At 40.7% G+C, this 22,329-nt stretch overlaps 1 protein-coding gene across 2 annotated transcripts in view; it reads left to right on the top strand.

Moving 5' to 3' along the window:
- The first annotated feature begins 284 nt into the window (after window positions 1-284).
- Window positions 285-22,329, top strand: part of LOC138976823 (innexin unc-9-like) — a 28,625-nt gene continuing 6,580 nt past the window's right edge. The window contains exons 1-2 of one of the 2 annotated variants that reach the window (XM_070349715.1): window positions 285-420; window positions 21,990-22,188. In XM_070349715.1, the coding sequence (XP_070205816.1) occupies window positions 407-420; window positions 21,990-22,188 (213 nt within the window). In that variant the 5' untranslated portion in view covers window positions 285-406. Of the gene's footprint in view, window positions 421-11,054; window positions 11,133-21,989; window positions 22,189-22,329 lie in introns of those variants that run through there. The other variant, XM_070349716.1, reaches the window with a different exon arrangement.

The raw sequence follows: 22,329 nt of genomic DNA, 5'->3' as shown, positions 1-22,329 counted from the left end.
AATTTATTTTGTTTGGTTGTATAGTACTGTTGTATTTGTCCGCTCAATTTGTATACCTTTATTAACTGTCTGATTTGTTACCTTTTTTTTGTTAAAATTATATCTTTGTTTCAAAGCCCTCTGGGCCCAAAACAATAAAATACTTGACTTAACTTGACTTGTGTGTGTGTGTGTATGTGTGAGAGAGGCTGCACACGATGGCTTGTGATAAAGAGTTAAGACATTATTTCGTTTTTTCTGTGTTTCAGAGTGTGAAACTGAGCAAGCAAGCAGCAGCTGAGCCGCGACGGAGGCAAAGCCGCGCCACACTGAGCATCAGAAGCAACAAGATCCGGTTGGCTGCGTGTGCAGTGAAGCACGGTGTGACTAAATCAGTCAATCAGGATCTAGGTCTCCTCTCCGCTAGATGGCCATGCCTGGGTAAGTCAATCATGCACTCCCAGCAAAACGGATCCAATATGCCGTCTGTCAGTTCGTCTGTCTGTCTGTCCGTCTTTCTGTCTGTCTGTCTGTCCGTTCGTCTGTCTGTCTCTGTCTCTCCTGTCTCTCCAGTGCTCTCTGTCTGTCACAGCATACAAGAGACAGAATAATAAGGCCTTAGAAAACTAAGGCTTATTTTTCGTGAGGCCTTATTCTAAAAAAGGCCTTCTTTTTTTGTGAGGCTTTATTTTCGGGATTTGTGCCCCTTTTCACCCAGGATACACTCTGTCACACCGCTGTACTCTCAACAGTTACCTGTGCTACTTGCCTTGTCTTGTCTGTTCGTTTGTCTGTCATCTTCTCATGTCTGTTCGTTTGTCTGTCATCTTCTCATGTTATCTGTACGTCTTACTATTTCACCACTCACTGGTGCTTCTTACTATTTCATATATACACTTTTGTATGAATTATTATTACATTTTTAAAAGCTAGTGGTGTCGATACATGATAATTATTTATTTGACAAAGAATCCGACTCCACACAGGAAGAAGCCGTGAGGATGTTGATTTGTTGCACGTGTCCAACTTGAGGGGAGGGATGGTCTTGTCTCACGCGGGTAGGAGAGAGTCAACACAACTATTGTCAGGGGAAGGACTGGGCCCTTAATTAAGGGTGTGCCTACATAAACACTTGCTAGTTGGAGAGACAAGTAGACACTAAACAGTCCTTCTCGCTGTGTTGCTTTATCGCGAGACAACTGTACACAGTCGTCATGTATGCCTGATCGTTAGGGGCTCCGCTCACCATATATCTAACTTCAGCAGGACCGACGACGCACTGCAGGGCCCGTATGCATGAACTAGAAGTAAGAAACACTGGAAGTAGAGGCCTCTTTTCGAAGTGGGAACTCCCGAAGTCAACTTTCTAACTGTTCACAATGCATGAACTGACTTGAACGCCAAAGTAGTGACAGCGAGAGTATTAAGGTCAAGGTCGGGGAAATTGGGGGAATCCCTACTAATACGCATGCGCACGTTTCTATCAACATTTCAGTCAACGAAAATGGCAAGGCACGTGTGCCGCTCAAAAAGAAAGTAGACACAGAGGGGCGTTCTGCGCCTTTTTCAGATGGTGAAATTGCTGTACTCTTGACAGAAGTGTTTTACGAAAGAACGGTTCTTCTGTCCAAATTTCAGAACAGTCTAACTGTTAAACATAAAGACGCTGTCTGGTCCAAAATTGCCAAAGAAGTGTCGCTCTCTCTCACTCTCTCTCCCTCTCTCTCTCTCTCTCTCTCTCTCTCTCTTACGACACACGCACACACAGACAAACGTACACTCATGCACATACTGACACTATGACACAAGTGACACTGACGGCACACATAAACACACACACCACACACTGCGCACACACACACACGCGCGCGCTCGCGCGCACACATATACACACACACACGCACCCATACACGCACGCACACAGTCACAAACAAATAACCACACACTCACTCTCTCTCACTTTCTCTCATTCTCTCTCAATCTACACTCATACACACACTGAAACTATGATAACACAAGTGACACGTCACACACACACACACACACACACACACACACACACACACACATACACACACACACACACACACACACACACACACACACACACACACACACACACACACATACTCACCGTAGTGGTATATATACACACGCGCGTACAGTTGAAAGTCAAGACATGATATGATTTTTTCAAAGCATAGGAAGGTTTCTTTTGCAAATGAATAAAATTAACACAGAGGCAAAACCCGGTTTTTGCAGCCGGAATGCAATTGCGGAGGCTTAAAAAGGAAAAGATTAATGAAAAAAATATATAGCTCCCGGCGGAACTTGAACCCGGAGCGAATGAACGAGAGTCCGGAACCGTTACCACTGCACTATGTTACTCGTGTAGAATAGAGGCATGATGAAAAAAAGGCATTCTGAGTTATTCAGTCGTGCTGGTTTGAAAGCTCGCCACCTTCGCCGAATGACTCGAGCACGTTTTTTTCGGTCAGTAACTGATCGAACTGTCGCTTTTGAGTCACTCTGTTTTAAGCATTAAACAAGAATGTCACAGTCCGTGTCTATGGTGCAAGGTAGGAGACCGTCTCATTGTAGCCAAGTTACGACAGTTGCTCGATTGACGCATTTCACGTCTTCGATATTGTGTCTGAGATCATTTCCCAATGAGCTGCCTTTAAAAACGGAATGTCCTGCAATTGTAGTATGCGCTGGAGGTTTCTTTTGGATGGGTAAGGACCCTTGAGATGCGATATCGTCGTATAATTATGTCAAGCGAGAGGCCCTTGACATTGGAAGTGGGAACTTCGAAAGCAAAGTTGCCAGCTACTCGGTATGCACGAGCTAAATTGAACGCCGAAGTAGTGGCTTCGAGAGTTCTGAGGTCAAGGTCGAGAAAATTGGGGGAATCCCAATTAGTGCGCATGCGTTTGTAAACGGTAGGCTTGGTGACCAGAAGAAACAAATCTCATCGCGAGTTCGTAAATGGGCAAACGTTGATCGCGCTGAAGCTTTTACTATAATTGTTGTTTTTAACTGGTTGAACGAAAGCTGTGATAATTGTCCTTAAATAGAATGACTGTCTATAATAATGATTTCGTTGACCAGAATGTTGGGGACAATAAAAAAAGGTTGTTTATGTGGTAGCGAAGTCGGTTAACTTAAAACTCTTTTTGTAATGTTTTTTTAATGATTGTGTATCGGTAAAACTGCTGGACAAAAATAGTTTGGTCAGAGCGAATGTTTGTGTTACTGGTAAATTTAAAAAGGCAGAACTCCATTTTTTGGGAATCAAGATATAAGGTGTAGTGAAAAGAAGATAAGTTCAGCGAATTTCATATTATTTGAGAAAATGTGTGTCCGAATTTTTTAAACAGAACAATTGTTGTACTGAGGTGTTTGTAAATTACGTTTGTCCTCGTTAATTGTGAAGAGGATGTATGTTTATATAAAGTTCAAAGTCAAGATTGGATTTTTGTAGCCTACGTGCGTGTGTGCATGTGTATTAGACATAATACATAGACATAGAACACTTTATTATCTCAATTACGATAAACTCGGGTGTGGTGAATCACAATAAACAGCATAAAACGTAAGAACATGAATAAAATATCAAGGCGCAAATATAGTCAGCTCATCATAGTGTGGGGAGTGGGTACACACACACACACACACACACACACACACACACACACACACACACCGTCGAACACACACATAACGTCGAACACACACACACACACACACACACACACACACACACACACACACACACACACACACACACCGTCGAACACACACACACCGTCGAACACACACATAACATCGAAAACACACACACACACACACACACAAACACACACACAAACACACACACAAACACACACACACACACACACAAACACACACACACACACACACACACGGCACGCGCGAACACGCAAACAAACGTATGAAGGAACAGACGCACAATTATACCCGCACGCACGCACACACAGGCAGACAGGCACTCGCACAAATACATACACACACACACACACACACACACACACACACACACACACACACACACACACACACACACACACACACACACACACAGAGATAAAGCAATGACCAAAAAAATAGCAGAAACTTACACTTCAACACTCGAACACACACACACACACACACACACACGCACACGCACACGCACATAAACACACGCACGCACGCACACAAACACACACACACACACACACACACACACACACACACACACACACACACACACACTCACACATGCACACAACGACGCCCATTTTCATAGAAACACAGTAACCCCCTCGTATAAGCGGGAATGAAAGAGTGGTGGCCAATGACCCAGAACAAACAAAAGTCAAAGCTGGCAACTCAGGTTTGTATTCAGGGAAATTTGCACGAAATGCATGCAGAAGATACGACTTTTCCCTCTATTTTCTCTCTTTGGGAGCGTCAGCTCGGTTTGACATGAAAAACTGAAGAAAAGCCCTGCCTTTTTGCACTGAGAAACTGTGGAAGTAGCGTGTTTACTACTGGGTCTGGCTGTAGTACATTTACCCTCATTTACTTCCTCGTTAGCTTCCAAAGTAAACTCTTTTTTCGTCCCATGCATGCGAAAGTGAGGATGTACTTCCGATGTCACTCAAAACTTTAGAAGTAGTCGCAAAATACCTTGAGTTACTTCCTCGCTTTGCTTCGAGGTAAACCCTTTTTCCGGCCCATGCATACGAAAGTGAGGCAAGTACTTCCGATGTCACTCAAAACTTCGGGAGTTGTCGCGAACTTCCCCCATAAGCATACGGGCCCAGATTATCCCAGCCCGCTACACGTTGCATGAAAGGAAAACAGGCCAAGTACTCGTCATACTCCCTATCGCGGCATAGATAATAGGCAGTGCGTCGTCTGTGCCGCTGAAACTGCCGCTAAAAGCCTTCCTCTAGCTCTAGCCCCGTACACAACTCGGCAAGGCCTAATACCGTGCCAGTCATTGATCATCTTTGAACAAACTGCGCCGCGGCTTTGAGAAAACCTTGCTTTAGTTACCCGGTGACCTGTCCACAGACTTTTCTAATTTTTATCGCGCACATATCTCAACCACGGATTCAAGGCGCAGGGATTTATTTATGCCGTGTGAGATGGAATTCTTTACACAATATATCACGCATTCACATCGGCCAGCAAAGCTCAAGCCTATTAGGGCGAGCATTCACCTTTCACGGCCTATTATTCCAAGTCACACGGGTATTTGGTGGACATTTTTTTTTATCTATGCCTATACAATTTTGCCAGGAAAGACCCTTTTGTCAATCGTGGGATCTTTAACGTGCACACCCCAATGTAGTGTACACGAAGGGACCTCGGTTTTTCGTCTCATCCGAAAGACTAGCACTTGAACCCACCACCTAGGTTAGGAAAGGGGGGAGAAAATTGCTAACGCCCTGACCCAGGGCCGAACTCGCAACCTCTCGCTTCCGAGGCAAGTGCGTTTACCACTCGGCCACCCAGACATTTCCAATGAAGAAATTGTTTTGTGATATCTTGTATTGTCAAGATATTTCAAGTGCAATTAAAGATGTAATAAATTAAGCAAATATGGAAACTAATTAGAACTTCGTGATTCATAAAATCTGTCAAAAGAAGCAAAATGTCTGTTGATGTAGCCTTACTCTGACTTTAGTAATCGGCAACTCAAGCAAGGCTCAACCCAATGTCACCTTTACATATTTCATAGAGCACGTGGTCCTGCACAACGAACTTTTAAAACAACAAATCAGCTATTTTCCCTCCTTCTCTCCATATCTGCAAAACACATATACAGATGATACTTTTAGCGTCACAAAGATCCTATTATGCGCTATCCTGGAGAGAACAACAGAGAGTATTTCATTCCACAAACATTGACCCGTCAACAGCGTTTAATAACGATTTATTACATCAACAGCCTATGAATGTGTAGCCTAGCTCTCCTTAAAGGCCAACATCCAAAAGAATTTTTCTCCTGGAGCGACCTAAATTTGAACCCGTCGCTCTTCTTGCATGTCTGTTTACTTCGTGCTGCACGCAAAAATTGCGCGACTTCCTTGCCGCGTGGATTGACGAAGCTGTTTTATTCTCGTGACTGAAAACACTGCAGTGCGTGCAATTTCTGTGGGTTCGACAGATCGGTCCAGTAGTTTGGTCTCAATCGCTCTACACACACGCACACACACACACACACATACATATACACATACACACACTGGCACACACACACACTCACACACACAGGCACACACTAGCACACACATACACACACACACTCACACACACACAGGCACACACTAGCTCACACACACACGCACACACACACACACCCGCTCGGCTTTTTGTCCCCTCTGCCTCACTGATTTGGTTTTGTGTTTATTTAGTCATTATTTTGTTAGTAAATAGTGAACATTGCTTCACTGCCGAAGCAACAAACATCATTATTGGTTGTAATTTGCTACCAATTTTAAAAGCCGACTATCGTATCGTATTACATAGTAATTTTGACAGCAGTTCAAATGTGTACATTTACCAGTTCCATTCAGCAGACGTTCAGGTCTTTGTGACTGATTTCTGGCCAGGAATTCATCCGCTTTCTGTTGTTCATTCGTTTCCTGTGACATTGATCAGCAAACCAGCAAAGTGTGTGGGGGTGTGTGTGTGTGTGTGTGTGTGCCTTTGGTTATATCGGTTTTTGTTGTTGTTGATGAGTACGTAACAAAATGTAGTCAGTATAATTATATACGTTTCAGCAGGGGCGGATCTGGGTTTTGAAAGGGGGGGGGGGGGGTGCGAATTTTTTTTGTTTTTTGTTTTTTTGTATCTTATCAGCGAAGGCGCGAAGCGCCGAACCGATGGCGCGAAGCGCCGAGCATGCTAGGGGGTTCCGGGGGCATGCCCCCCCGGAATTTGTTTTTAAAAAGGAAGCAAAATTGTGCAATCTGGTGCAATCTGAGCGTGTAAAGTGCTATTTTCAGGTGATACATTTTTCTTCTTTTTTTGTTTTTTTTGTTTGTGGTCCCGCTGGGGGGGGGGGGGGTGCAATTGCACCCATTGCACCCCCCCCCCCAGATCCGCCCCTGCGTTTGCACCATACCTCATCTCCCGTGAAATATCAACAGAGTTCGAAGTTTCAGTTTGTCAATCTGTATAGTATGATTTGTTTTCAAATACGTTTTGTCTTTCTTTCCTTGTCCTGGTTTGTTTACAGATCATCGTCATTTTTATATTTAGTCAAGTTTTGACTAAATATTTTAACGTAGAGGGGGGAATCGAGACGAGGGTCGTGGTGTATGTGTGTGTGTCTGTCTGTCTGTCTGTCTGTGTGTGTGTGTAGAGCGATTCAGACCAAACTACTGGACCGATCTTTATGAAATTTGACATGAGAGTTCCTGGGTATGAAATCCCCATACTTTTTTTTCATTTTTTTGATAAATGTCTTTGATGACGTCATATCCGGCTTTTCGTGAAAGTTGAGGCGGCACTGTCACGCCCTCATTTTTCAACCAAATTGGTTGAAATTTTCGTCAAGTAATCTTCGACGAAGCCCGGACTTCGGTATTGCATTTCAGCTTGGTGGCTTAAAAATTAATTAATGACTTTGGTCATTAAAAATCTGAAAATTGTAAAAAAAAATATGTTTTTTATAAAACGATCCAAATTTACGTTCATCTTATTCTCCATCATTTGCTGATTCCAAAAACATATAAATATGTTATATTTGGATTAACAACAAGCTCTGAAAATTATTATCAAATTTTTTTTTTCGAAATCAAATAAAAAACACTTTCATCTTATTCCTTGTCGGTTCCTGATTCCAAAAACATATAGATATGATATGTTTGGATTAAAAACACGCTCAGAAAGTTAAAACGAAGAGAGGTACAGAAAAGCGTGCTATCCTTCTCAGCGCAACGAATACCCCGCTCTTCTTGTCAATTCCACTGGCACTGCCTTTGCCACGGGCGGTGGAGTGACGATGCTACGAGTATACGGTCTTGCTGCGTTGCGTTGCGTTCAGTTTCATTCTGTGAGTTCGACAGCTACTTGACTAAATGTTGTATTTTCGCCTTACGCGACTTGTTTAATCTCGGAAGATCTAACTAGTGTTCTGAGCATCGCCTAAGTAGACATCAACAAGCATGTACATACTTGAATGATCTTGCCGTTGTCTATCTTTTGCGATATCATGTCCATTTCCACATCGCAACATTACTGAATATTTGTACCAGTTTCAATTTGTCTGATTCAAACTAGATGTTGAATGACACAGAAATAAAACGATTTCTTCGTGAACTTCAATTTAATATATCAGGTGTACGATACATCTACACAGTTGTGTGTGTGTGTGTGTGTGTGTGTGTGTATGTGTGTGTGTGTGTGTATAGTATGTGTGTGTGTGAGTGTGTGTGTGTGTGTGTGTGTGTGTGTGTGTGTTCTTGAACATAACTACATCCATGTGTTTATGAGTTACATAATTATATATATGCGTTCAGTCAGTCTGCATGTTTCCTTTCACAAAATAAGACACAACATCAAAAATGAATACAGATTTGATCTGCAAGGAGGAAATATCAAACCAACCCACACCCCAAACCTAAAGCAGCTCATGACAAACTTTTGGTACACACTTTGCAAAATAATACTCTAATTTCTAACCAGCTGCATTAAATACGACGAAGAGAAGAAAAAATTTGAAAGTACCATTGAACTTCCATGTCGGCGTGTGGCTGAGCTTAAAATAGGAATGTTGTTGCAATCTGTTAGGCACTTTCACTTTTGACAGGTAGTTTTTGCATGTACAGCAAAACACGGCCTTTTTTTACAAATCCTAAAGACTGTCGGAAACTTCGCATGCTCTCTTGTGAACGCCATGTGAAACATTGATTCTGAAACAAAAATCTATGGCATGAATGACAATGGAAAGACGGTCTCTCTCTGATTCCAAGTTCATAAGGCCAAAAAAAATAATAGGTGTGGTTACGGTAACCTACCTACCCAAAAAATAGGGTAGGTAGGTAGGCAATCACTTTTTTTTTGTTTTTACTTTTTTTTCTAATGTGTACAAATTAAACCTACTTGACAGGGAAATAAGTGTGCGACTCGGGCGCTTTCGCTTTCATTGCGTTTTCTGCACTCGTTTACTTGTTTTTGTGTGTATTTTTTTGACAAATGTAATAAAAAGTTATAGGGTCGGCCCCAAAAAATAGGGTAGGTCGGGTTACCGTAACCACACCTATTTTTTTTTTTAGGCCTAATGACAGTTATAAAGTGCTGAATTTAAAAAATCTGTAGATGAAGTAAAATCATTTGAATGTTGGCTTGTTGAAACTTCATAACAAACAGCGACCTCGTCTATATCATTATCTGAAAGAATGCCAACTTCCTTTGAAACACCAACATTTGTATGGAAAACTTCTGTTTCTGTCATCTTTGATTTCATTTGACAACTTGGACTGATGGCATCTTCCAGAGATATATCCATTACTTTCAACTTGCGCCTCTTTGTATTCCTGTAAGCCTGCCACTTATTTATAAAAAGAAACGTTTGATACTTTTACCAAACAGTTAGTATAATGCACGATTTACCTGTATTCGTCTTTAAATTCTGCAAACTGAAGCGAAAGAGGTCTGTCTCAGTTTTGTCGTCAGTTTGTTGTGTACATTTACACACGCACAACGAACAACACATGCACAGGCCCGGGGGAAGCTCTCCTTTCTTATGTCCGACGATAGACGTATACATGTAGTTTACATGTTTATTAGTCATCTATTTGATAGATTACGTGTATGATATGACGGAGAGTCGCATCGGTTTGATGCCGTGAACCCAACCGTGGCTGTGGCTGTCGTTTGAAGTAGCCTACTTCTTTATAAAGATTCATTTACATTCTACTTCTGACCAAGGCATGTTTGGTACCTACTGAATCCTTGTTGCGTGTAGTTTTACGTGGCACGTTGCCCAAAGTTGTATTCTTGAGGAGCATAAAATAAAACGTGTTACAAAGTTATCTCAAAACTCTGCAGTGACTGCTCGCGCAGCAGGTCAGCTAATTATAGCACGCAGCCTCCACAGACAGCTTTCGAGCCGAGACCATATATATGAGTCGCCGCTCCTGCGGCTCGTCAAAAACTGCACGCACTGCAGTGTTTTCAGTCACGAGAATAAAATAGCTTCGTCAATCCACGCGGCAAGGAAGTCGCTCGATTTTTGCGTGCAGCACGAAGTAAACAGACATGCAAGAGCGACGGGTTCAAGTTTAGGTCGCTCCAGGAGAAAAATTCTTTTGGATGTTGGCCTTTAAGCGAACCCGCTTCCGTGTATGGCTTATCGTCCGTCGGCGAATTTGTAGCCACAACCCTTGTACTGAGTCTTCTTCTGCGTTGAAATCCTCCAACACCCAGTCATGTAACACCTGACGACCTCGTCGTCAGAAAAATATCTTGCAGCGAAAAGGCGGTCACTTCTCCGTTGTTCCAAGAGCCCTCCTGGACACGCAGAGCAGGCACGTTGACATAAACAATATCCCAACGTGTTGAATACCATCAACTCTTAGACAAGAAACGACCTTCTCTTATCGAAGCATGTGCCAAATGGGTCGTTTCAATGTCTCCCCCAAAGCTCGTCAAAACCATCACATGACTCCAGCGACCAATCGCTATCGTCAAAGTATAGCGCAGTTTTCGGCTGACTTGCTAAGCCAGCAAAATCCCGCACGTGGAAACCCTGTACATAATATTACACCTCGCACCACAGTCGTGGAGGTAAAACGAGTTTCTCATGCCAAGCCCTGTCAGCACAAAATTATCCAGTTGCGATAGGCACAAGCGCTTTGCATCGCAATTTCGGAAAGGCACCCTACAGAGTGTTTCTTCCCCAATCAATGTCACCAAACCGTGACACTGATGATGCTGCCAGCTATTGGTACACCCGTCACTCTGACGTATGTGTGGCGGTATGAGGCATGAAATGAAACATTCCTCTGTTCTGAGTTCTGAGTGTGTAAGACTGCAAACAGCAGCAGTGTCATAACGTACGTGCTGTCTTCAAGTCGTAGCGCTGTGCAAACTATCGCAACCAGTGTGTGTTCTCTTTCAGTCATGTCGTGAGTAATTTCACTATATCAGGATCATTCAGTGTTGATGTTTCGTGTGTTGGACGAGTTGAGTGAAATGCTGTGTTTGTTCTCAAAATGGGACAATACAATTCTAGTCGGGTGTAAGGTATTGGCCATGTTCTAACGCTGTCAAAACACGACATTGTGCAGCTGATTGCAAGAGTGTAGGGCCTTTACTCTGTAAACCTCCTAGTCTAACGATTGTGACATGGCCGACAGCTCCATGTTTCTCTCTGTTCACTAACAGGACAGCCATGACACTGTAAACCTCCTAGTCTAACGATTGTGACATGGCCGACAGCTCTGTTTCTCTGTTCGCTAACAGGACAGCCATGACACTGTAAACCTCCTAGTCGAACGATTGCGTCATGGCCGATAGCTCTGTTTCTCCGTCTGTTCGCTAACATTGGAAGCCTTTCTGCATCCTGGCAGGGCTGACACAGATCTGTCCCAGGCAGCAGAGAAATATGCCCAGCATATGAAAAACATATGACATGGCATGTGGAAATCATATAGTAAAACCATATGTCAGTCATAGATAAATTGCAAATGGTTTTGGAATGGCTACCATATGGTTTTTAGGTGAACATGACATGTCAAAAACACTAGTTTGCCACATCACAAGTGACATTGTCAGATGAAAACCTCATTTACACCACATTACAAGTGATACTGAAATATGAAAATCATTTGTTTGCCATATCACAAATGACATTGTCATATGAAAATTACATGGTTGCCATGACACAAACAATGTCATATGTCATATGTTAACAGTATGAATGACATGTCTTCGTCATATGTTTGACCGATACTTTGCACATCACACACACACACTCAAGCACACATTTCCACAACAAAAGTTCAAGACAAAACAACAATCTGAAGATCATACCTTATATTCAATATCATAATAATAAGCCAACTTATTGTATACAGTCACATAAAAAAAAGGTCAAAATCACTGGGGAGTCACTTTAATAGTGCCCTATCCTGTAGCTGCAATGCTTGAAGTATCACCAAAAAATATTCATTCACTAGCAAAGTGCTCTTATATTTTGTACGTAATTATATACAGTCACATAAAAAAGGCCAAAACCACTGGAGAGTCACCTTAGTGCCCATCATGTAGCTGCATTTGAAATGCTTGAAGAATACTGTATCACAAAATTACACATTGACTACATTGAGTACATTTTCATAAAAAAAAGATTTAAAATTAAGAGTTTCACAAAAAACAGGGAGTCGTCTCTATGCCCTGTACTGTAGCTTCTGTTGCGATGCTAGAAGTATAACTAGTCAGCAATGTATAAGTGCCTTACATTACACACACAAAATCAATGTACATGATGAACATTTCACAAAATCAATTAATCGGTCTATTATAACGACCAAAATTATTACATATGCATAAATGGGAGGACAAATTTACAAAAAATATACACAGTGAGAATCAAATGAGGCAGAGTGCTGTTTCGAGATCAGATAAACAAAGGGACATGACATGTGTAACAGGTTGTCTAACAATTATTGAAAAGTATAGTACCTCGCTTCTAGTAACTGTACTTATACACAGAACAGATATTTCTGGTACGTAATTAAAGAAAAATTATAACTATCTTGTCTTTCTTATTCTTAGTTTGACAATGACCGCACAAGACATCCTAGCGCCAAAAGGTCGTGCAAATTCAGTATCACACCAAGTGAAATAAAGACAGCTTTGATTAAAGTGGATGATCAAAAAGGCCTTCCGCACTGACTATTAGGGTATAACATCCTTAGACCAGTTAGCCTACATAGGGATCGATAGTGATTGGTAATTCGCTGAGGATATGGTATGATACTTTGACTTGACAAGCCCGCTGTGGCAGTCTTCTTCGACATGCCAGCATTGGGTTTCTCTCATCAAAGAATCGATCATGATAATCAGAGGATGCATCCTTGTCTTCTAATTTTTCTAGCCCTGAGACTTTCCCTGCAAACTTGGGATCTTTTTTGTGAACAATGTGCTGGAAATGCTGAACTTTACAAAAAGAATCATATTCTTTCATAAATACTCATAATTTGCTGAGGATTCGGTATGATACTTTGACCTGACAAGCTCGCTGTGGCTGTCCTGTTCGACACGCCAGACGATTCATGCTTTTCTTTGTGTTTTTCTAGCCCTTAGACTTTCCCTGTGGAATTGGGATCTTTTTTGTGCACACTGTGCTGGAAATGCTCAACTTCCTTTTAAAATCATGTTCTTACACAAATACTAATTCTAAAGATTACAGGGGATGATCAAAAAAGCATTCTGTATGTAATTGCACTGGCTGACCGACTATTAGGGTTTAAAGATTTCTCAGACCGGCTGGCCTACATTGGGATAGTAATTGATAATATGCTGAGGATATGGTAAGATACTTTGACTCGACAAGCCCGCTGTGGCTATCTTGTTCGACACGCCAGCATTGGGTTTGTCTCCTCAAAGTATTGAGTGGCAATTATGATTGACACAGAGGGTGCATCCTTGCCTTCTAGTTTTCCTAGCCCTGAGACTTTCCATACAAACTTAGGATATTTTTTGTGCACCATGTGCTTGAAATACTGAACTTTCTTTTAATACCATATTCTTTCATATAGACTGATTCTGAAGATGACAATAGATGATCAAAAAGGCATTCTGAATGTAATTGCACCGACTGACCGCCTAGCAGTTTAACATCCGCTGGTTATGCCTAACTCTCTGTTAAAATCATATTTTAATACAAATAGTGATTCTGAAGATTACAGTAGATGAGCAAAGAGGCATTTTGCATGCACCCACACTAACAAATATAGAGATTACCTGGCTATTGTTTTGTATTTTATGCGTGCGTTTTCACAAAACTGGCTTAAAAAAACCCCTTCTCTTCAGAGACGGATGTCTTACCCTGTAATAGTAACTACTGGTTTGAAATTGGAGGCAAAGTTCTGAATAATTCATAGACAAACTGTATAACAAATTACACTCTAGGCAGCCGTAGCTTACTGCATGTTCCTACAAATGCTCCTGATTAGCGTTCCCTTGAAGACCAGGCAGCTGTGGCATCTGCCTATCCCGTTGCGATGTCAGCCAATTAGCCAGGGCCGCGTCCAGCTCCTGTTCTTTGGCATTGGCGAATGTACGTCTGACTGCAGCTGCAAACAGAAAGATAAAGAAACATAACCAACCAAATCAGAGGAATGAAGCCGGCTGCCCAATTATAGACGATCCACAACATGGGAGGTCCTTAGTTTCTGACATTGCTGATCACATGCGCATGGGACTGGAGGTTTTCAAAATGTCCCGTCCACAGTGCCGTCAACTTTCACAAAAAGCTGGGTATGCTGTCATGAAAGACAGGTTAGGCATATACATTGGTGTAGGGTAATGTGACCAACAAAGATAAGTGTCGGTAGGTCGGCTTTTTTTATAATTTAAAAAAAAGAATATTTAGTTGAGTTTTTTAAGGAGGCTACTTTCCATAAGTTGGAATCACACGGGCGATTCCATCGTGAGATTTATTCCCCCAATCCAATCGGGGGCCGATCACAGATCAAATTGTAGGCCATTGACCCGTCACACGATGAACGATTGACGAAAGATAACTCAACGCGACCGGGGCAGAAGGGACGTATCACAGTGAACATTGCAAACGCGCTGCACGCGAGCAGACGCTAATGTTCGAACATCGCTCTACCTTTCCGAAAAATATCTTTCAGCATTATGCCATTGCGAGAAATTAAGTTCACAGACAGTTGCAAGAGTAAGAAACTGTTCTTCCAAAAAGTTTTGAATCGACGAAGAGACGCTGTCCGCCACTTTAACAAGTCACGGCGCGAAGGCCGCAACAACACATTCTGAGACTAAGACTTTTCTTATCGCGCTTAGTCTGCCATGTGAACGGCTCCGGCATTTATAAAATATAAAGGCAAGACCTAGCAGCGACTCCAAAACGGCCTGACTTTACCGTGAATTAACAAAGATTTTCCATAAACTTTTCTTATCGCGCTTACTGATAGGTTCAAGAAAACACACAATAAAACTAAATCCTCTGAAGACTGAAACTGAGCTTATTGCGACGAGTATGACTGGGGAACACTAAATTTTAAAAATTTAAACGGCTGATGAATTTTAATTGTTTTAATTTGATTAATGATTTCAGAAATAAATCTTTGAGAAGAATGTGAAAGTTAAGGTTCATGGAGACTGGTCCAGTATCTTTTCTCAGATTACTGGAAATCTCTCTACACACACTGACACAACACTATAACCTTTATTATTTATTATTAAACAACTTTTCCCCAATTTTAGTCGTTTGAAAGTTGCTCCTTGGTTGTTCAGGCCAAGTCAGCAAAAAATCTGCAATGTGAACGGCTCCAGCAAATTAGAAACGATTAAGGCAAAACCTAATAGTGACTCCAAAATTGCTCGACTTGGCCGTGAATTAACAAAGATTTTCCAGACTTTTCTTATCACGCTTACCGATAGGTTTGCTTTAGCGAGATTAGGAGAAAGAGAAATCATGAAGTTGAAAAGTAACTGATTTATGACGTACAGTGATGAATGAGTGGTTACTTACCTGACCCAATAAGCAGATCTTGTTTGTACTTCAAATTCCCGCAGTGGGGCACTGCGGTTATGAAATTAAAAGCCCCTCCTGTTTTTGGAACCGCAGGAGCTTTCTAGTTTGCTGTTAGGTAGATTTTTGGTTCCTCTTTCCTGTCATGCTCTCTTTTTCTTCATGAATTCTTTTCTTTTTTCTGCCTTCTTGCTCATTCACCTGTATTTTTTCCAAAAATCTCTTCTCTTGCCGCTTGTCTCGCGATTCATGTATAGTTTAATCTGTTAGTGTTCTGATGTAAGTCCAGCAGTAGATAGGTTAAGCCTATTTTAACATACTGGAAACTGGTAATCTTCCAGTAGGTATTAATTTAGTTTTACTAAAGCCTGCTGGGACACAAGTAATGGGTTAGTGCATTTGTAAACAGGAATCGCTTGACAAGTGGCCCCCTTCATCCCCCCCTTCCTCGTCCTGATATGGCTCTGCGTAGTCGGCTGGACGTTAAGCAACAAATAAACAAACAAAATTTGTACTTCAACTCTCGCAGAATATCTGTTCGACCTGACCGAACCGTAGCTGTTCATTACTGCCACCCTGAAAAGATATCACAGAAAATAGTCAACACTTGATGAAAATGTATGCAATTACAAAAGACACTTAAATTTGTTATAACAGGTTATAGAACTTCAATTGATACTAAGAAAGTGAACAGCTGGTTTACGTTTTTTAATACAATGTACATTAAATTACTCTTTTTGTAAAACAGGATACAGAACTTCTTTAGTCGTTTAAAAATTGCTCCTGGGTTGTTGGGGCTAAGTCGGCGAAAAACATACTACAAAATAAAAACTCTGAAGAATAAAACTAAGAAAAGTGAGCCTATTACTATGAGTATGGCTGGGGGACACTGCATTCTTTAAAATTTGATGAATATTTTTTTTTAAATTGAATAAAATCTTTGAGAGAATTTGACAGGGTTCATAGAGACTGGTCCATTATGTTTCCTCAAATTACTGGACATATCTCTCGAACACAGAGAAAAAAAGATGAAAAGGGTAGGAGCGAGCTGACAGTCACTCAATAACTGCACTGAAAGGAGTTGCAATAAATTGATGAATAATCACACTGACACAAAACTATACCCCTGCCTATAGATTTTCGCTTTTAGATCATCAGAAAACATTTAAGTGCTGTTCACATGGCAGACGAGCAAACAACTTTTCCTCAACTTAGTTGTTTAAAAATATCTCCTGGGTTGCTGGCAAAAAGTCAGCCATGTGAACGGCGCTAGCAAGTTAGAAACAATTAAGGTAGGACTTAGCAGCGACTCCAAAAACTGCTGGACTTGGCCATGGAATAAACAAAGATATTCCACAGACTTTTCTAATAGCCGCTTACTGATTGGTTAGCTATAGTCAAACTATAGCCAAACTGCTTTTGTCGCATTAGGAGGTAGCTCCAATAGCTGCACTGGCCTTCAAAGTCTGACAAGAATCGTCGTTTATAACAAGTTTGACAGTTTGCGCTGTTTACAACACAAGGGTAGCACTTTTGATTTGATTTGGCACTGACTAAAGTTTTAAAGTAGGGGGATAGTTGGTACAAAGTCTGCCATGTGAACAAAAGTCACAACCTGACTCACCAAAGAGAAAATACAAAAATTGAGGTTGGGCGAGAGAGAAATCTTGAGGTTGAACAGTTATTGATTTATGAGGCAGAGCGATATGAATGGTTACTTACCTTGACTCAATAAGCTAGGTCTTGTTTGTAGTTCAGAGTATGTTTGACCTGACTGTTCATTACCGCCACCTTGAAAAAATATCACAGAAATAGTTGACATTTGATGAAGATGCAATTTACATGTGATGAATGACATTGTTTTTAAATAAAGACAGAAAAAATCTTTAAAAAGTCCACACTTGTTCATCAATGAAAAACACACATGCCTGGGTAATTTGAAAATAAAAACAAATAAAGCAATCATCAACATACCACCCTGTTTTTCCTCTTTACTGAAAACAATGCATTTGTTTCCCTAAACCAGTAAAAAAAAAAAATTGTGTTGACACATCTGCTTTTATTACTTTAAAAAGGTTCTACAAAAGAATAACAGACAAAATAAGCCAAATTCATAAAACAAAAAGACCCTGACAAATGTGTCGCTGTCAACGATGCATTTACATGTACATCTTCACCTGGCCGCAGTAGCGAAACCACAGTCTGCGTTAGTGGCATCTGTGGCGATGTTGTCTGTTGAGGGCTGAGGTCACTATACATCTCAGCTTTCTTCAAGTTCAAACACACTGTCATACTCATGGCTTTCTGAAAAATAAATCCTTGAAATTAATTAGGAACACAATGATTCATCATTTACAAGCCTCAAAGGCACAATTACAACAAAAACAAAATTGGAATGTATAATATTATTTAGAAACAATTAAGGTAAGACTTAGCAGCGACTACAAAAGCTGCTGGACTTGGCCGTGGAATAAAAAAGATATACTTCTGCATACTTTTCTTATCGCCGCTTACTGATTGGTTAGCTATAGAGTCAAACTATAGCCAAACTGCTTTTGTCGCATTAGGAGGTAGCTCCAATAGCTGCACTGACCAACAAAGTCTGACAAGAATCGTTGCTTAAAACAAGTTTGACAGTTTGCGCTGTTTAGCAGTTTACATCACAAGGGTAGCACTTTCGATTCGATTTGGCGCTGACTAAAATTGTTTCAAAGTAGGGGGAAAGTCTGCCATGTAAACAAAAGTCACAACCTGACTCACCAAAGAGAAAATAAAAAATTGAGGTTGGGAGAAAGAGAAATCTTGAAGTTGAACGATTATTGATTTATGAGGCAGAGCGATACGAATGGTTCCTTACCTCGACTCAATACGCAAGGTCCTGTTTGTAGTTCAGAGTATGTTTGAACTGACCGAAGCTGTTCATTACCGCCACCTTGAAAAAATATCACAGAAATAGTTAACACTTGATGAAGATGCAATTTACATTTGATGGATGACATTTTTTTTAAATGAAGACAGAAAAAAATCTTTAAAAAGTCCACACTTGTTCATCAATGAAAACAAAATTGGAATGTATAATCAGTAGATTAGAAACCAGAAGTTTACCAAGAGACAGGAAGCTGATAAATGTTAAATGAGAATGTAAAAAACTACCATTTAATTCGCAGGTTACATACATTTGTTTACTTCAAAAAAAAAATCGGGTTGGTTGAATTTTGTCGTCGTGTGTAATGTAGATCAGCTCGCGAATAAAATATATTATTCAATCACTATCAATATCATGAATATGAAAAGCAGAGTCTCGTCTACTTGTGAACAATGTTTCAAACTGATTGGATTATATTGTAATTTAGCAACCTCCCCGATTTTTGTTATGTGACCAGCGAATCGGAGCATTTTCACACTTTTACTGTTTTAGTTTTACAACTTCGATTCTAAAAAAACAAACCACAACATCAATCAACATCATGTTTTTGGAAACGTTAGTTGACTCACACCTCGTTCAGAAAAAAACAAACTTGGATGAATAGAACAGTGTTCTTCTAGGCAAAAAAAAAAATTAAAATCGAGACTGTGACTGTGAGTCCCATCAGTCATCAAATTCGAAATCAAATTGTTCCATCAGTTAATTCACTTAGTACTTCGTGAGACAATCAATCTTCATTTTAGAATGAAAGACAAGGATTACCTTACATCCAATAAGCAACTCAAAATACAAGGCAGGAAGATAAAAGGGTGAAAAACGCCAAAACATGTGGCATACTAAGTTTTGCGCCAACCGGAAGTGAGATCATTAATTAACAAGGGAAATAACTAAAAGATATTGCTCTTTGCAGTTGTTATTGTCTCCCTTAAAACAAACGGCTCACTGATCTAAACATAATGAGTGTAAATGCACTCAACTCAACTCAATGCCCGTCACTCCTGTCAGGGTATGGGCCGCCAACAACAGCTCTCCAGAGTCCTCTGTCCTGGGCCATCTTTTCTATCTGACTCCAGGTGTAGCCCATCTTTCTGGTGTCGGCCTCCAGGTCGCGTCGCCAGGTGTTTCTTGGACGGCCTCTCTTTCGCTTGCCCTGGGGGTTCCACCTCAGCGCTTGTCTGGTGATGTTGGTTGATGGTTTGCGGAGGGTGTGTCCAATCCATCCCCATCTCCTTTTCCTGATTAGTTCTTCTGCCGGAAGTTGGCAGGTCCTTTCCCAAAGGTCGGCATTGCTGATTGTTTCGGGCCAGCGGATCTTGAGGACCCTCCTGAGGCAGCTGTTGATGAAGGTCTGGACTTTTCTGATGGTAGTCTTGGTCGTTCTCCAGGTCTCTGCTCCGTATAGTAACACCGACTTTGACCAAAAAACGAAACTTAGCAACTTTTTTCTACAAACAAAAAATATTTTTTTATTGAAGGTTGGCAGTCTCTTTGTTTTTGGATTTATTTTATCAAATAACAAAAAAATAAAAAGGCTGAGAACAAATTTTATGATAAAAATTTAATAAAAATCCGATGCATAAAATAAGAATATTTGATTAAAAATAAAATGTATTCTTTGAACCCAAACTGTCTGAAAATAACTTTAAAAATAACCGAATAAAGTTTTTAATGCAATTAAAATTCTAAATAAAAAAAATGTCACCAAGAAGAATAACTAATTTTTATGTCAAAATGTCAAAATTAAATACAGGTAAAAAAAATAAATATAAAAAAAGTGTTTTTATAAAGAACAAACATAAATGCACGGTATTAAATTAGGAAAACACAGATTGCAATCACCTTTTCAAATAAGCGTGGTGAAATCGTTTCGACTGCGACAATCTGCGTAAAAGTTGGCGAAATGTAAGGCGCGAATAGCGAAGGTGTCACGCATTCCAGCATGAAAAAGAAATAAAAAACGCATGCAGGATCATGGTGGCTGGGGACGCTCGCCTTATAAAATATAGTCAAACTCAGACAGCAAACTTCGGCTGATTGCAAAAAGTATCACATACATTTTTTGCAAAATAACAAATGACACAAACAAATTGCGAAAAAAACTTTATTTTAATTTTTTTTTACACACATTCAAAACCTTATTTGGAGGGTTTAGACGCACTCAACAACAAAAATGGCATACAATACTTTGTCCCAAATTCAGATTTTTCAATTGTCATTTTTGTAATTAATATAAATACCATAATTGTTCACTAACAAAAGCTTTAAAATAATTCAGCTTTAAAAAGTAGAGTAGCTGACCGCGCCAGCAAGAATCCAGCTGGCTATGATATGCCGCGGGTCATGGTAAGATCATGTGAGAAATGACAAATTGTAATCATGTGGTATCCATATTATTTCTGACATATGTACAATATGTGGCAACTGGCATCTGTCCCGCAGATGATTTCCAGATCTTTTGCTACCTGGGGTGCAACTCCAGTGTGAAAATAACCATTTGCTTATGCAATGCCTTTTACGTATGTACTCGTGTTAACCTTGCCATTAAGGCAACCATATTCCGAAGTTAGCTTTGAAAGAGTTGTTGTTCAGCTGCGAAGTTAACTTTGAAAGAGTTGTTGTTCAGCTGCGAAGTTAACTTTGAAAGAGTTGTTGTTCAGCTGCGAAGTTAACTTTGAAAGAGTTGTTGTTCAGCTGCGAAGTTAACTTTGAAAGAGTTGTTGTTCAGCTGCGAAGTTAACTTTGAAAGAGTTGTTGTTCAGCTGCGAAGTTAACTTTGAAAGAGTTGTTGTTCAGCTGCGAAGTTAACTTTGAAAGAGTTGTTGTTCAGCTGCGAAGTTAACTTTGAAAGAGTTGTTGTTCAGCTGCGAAGTTAACTTTGAAAGAGTTGTTGTTCAGCTGCGAAGTTAACTTTGAAAGAGTTGTTGTTCAGCTGCGAAGTTAGCTTTGAAAGAGTTGTTGTTCAGCTGCGAAGTTAGCTTTGAAAGAGTTGTTGTTCAGCTGCGAAGTTAGCTTTGAAAGAGTTGTTGTTCAGCTGCGAAGTTAGCTTTGAAAGAGTTGTTGTTCAGCTGCTAAGTTAGCGTTGAAAGAGTTGTTGTTCAGCTGCGAAGTTAGCTTTGAAAGAGTTGTTATTCAGCTGCGAAGTTAGCGTTGAAAGAGTTGTTGTTCAGCTGCTAAGTTAGCGTTGAAAGAGTTGTTGTTCAGCTGCGAGATACACGTTTGTCACGCGCACAAGGTAATGTAGACAGTCATGTTCTCGCATACATGTGTCTGACATCATCATTTGTCTGACAGCATACATACATGTGTCTGACATCATCATTTGTCTGGTGACAGGATCGACACCGCCCTGAGCAGCTTCACGCGGCTAGCCCTGAGGTCAGCTATCCGTGACGACGACGGCATCGACCAGCTGCACCACTTCGTCACGGTGTCCATCCTCGTCTTCTTCGCCGCCGTCACGGGGGTCGTGGAGTACGCCGGGGAGCCCATCAACTGCTGGAACTACGGGGCCTACCTGTGGAAACACTTCCAGGTAAGACGAAGAAAACAAGAATGCTAAGTTACTAGAACGCTTAATTAATCTATGAGAAAACCCCAAAGCATTCACAAGTAACGTCGACCCAAAGGTTTTTATGTTGACAGACAGACAGACAGACAGACAGACAGACAGACA

This window comes from Littorina saxatilis, linkage group LG9 (genome assembly GCF_037325665.1).
Source record: "Littorina saxatilis isolate snail1 linkage group LG9, US_GU_Lsax_2.0, whole genome shotgun sequence".
Classification (NCBI taxonomy): Eukaryota; Metazoa; Mollusca; class Gastropoda; order Littorinimorpha; family Littorinidae; genus Littorina; species Littorina saxatilis.
This window is presented reverse-complemented; position numbering and strand designations above follow the sequence as displayed.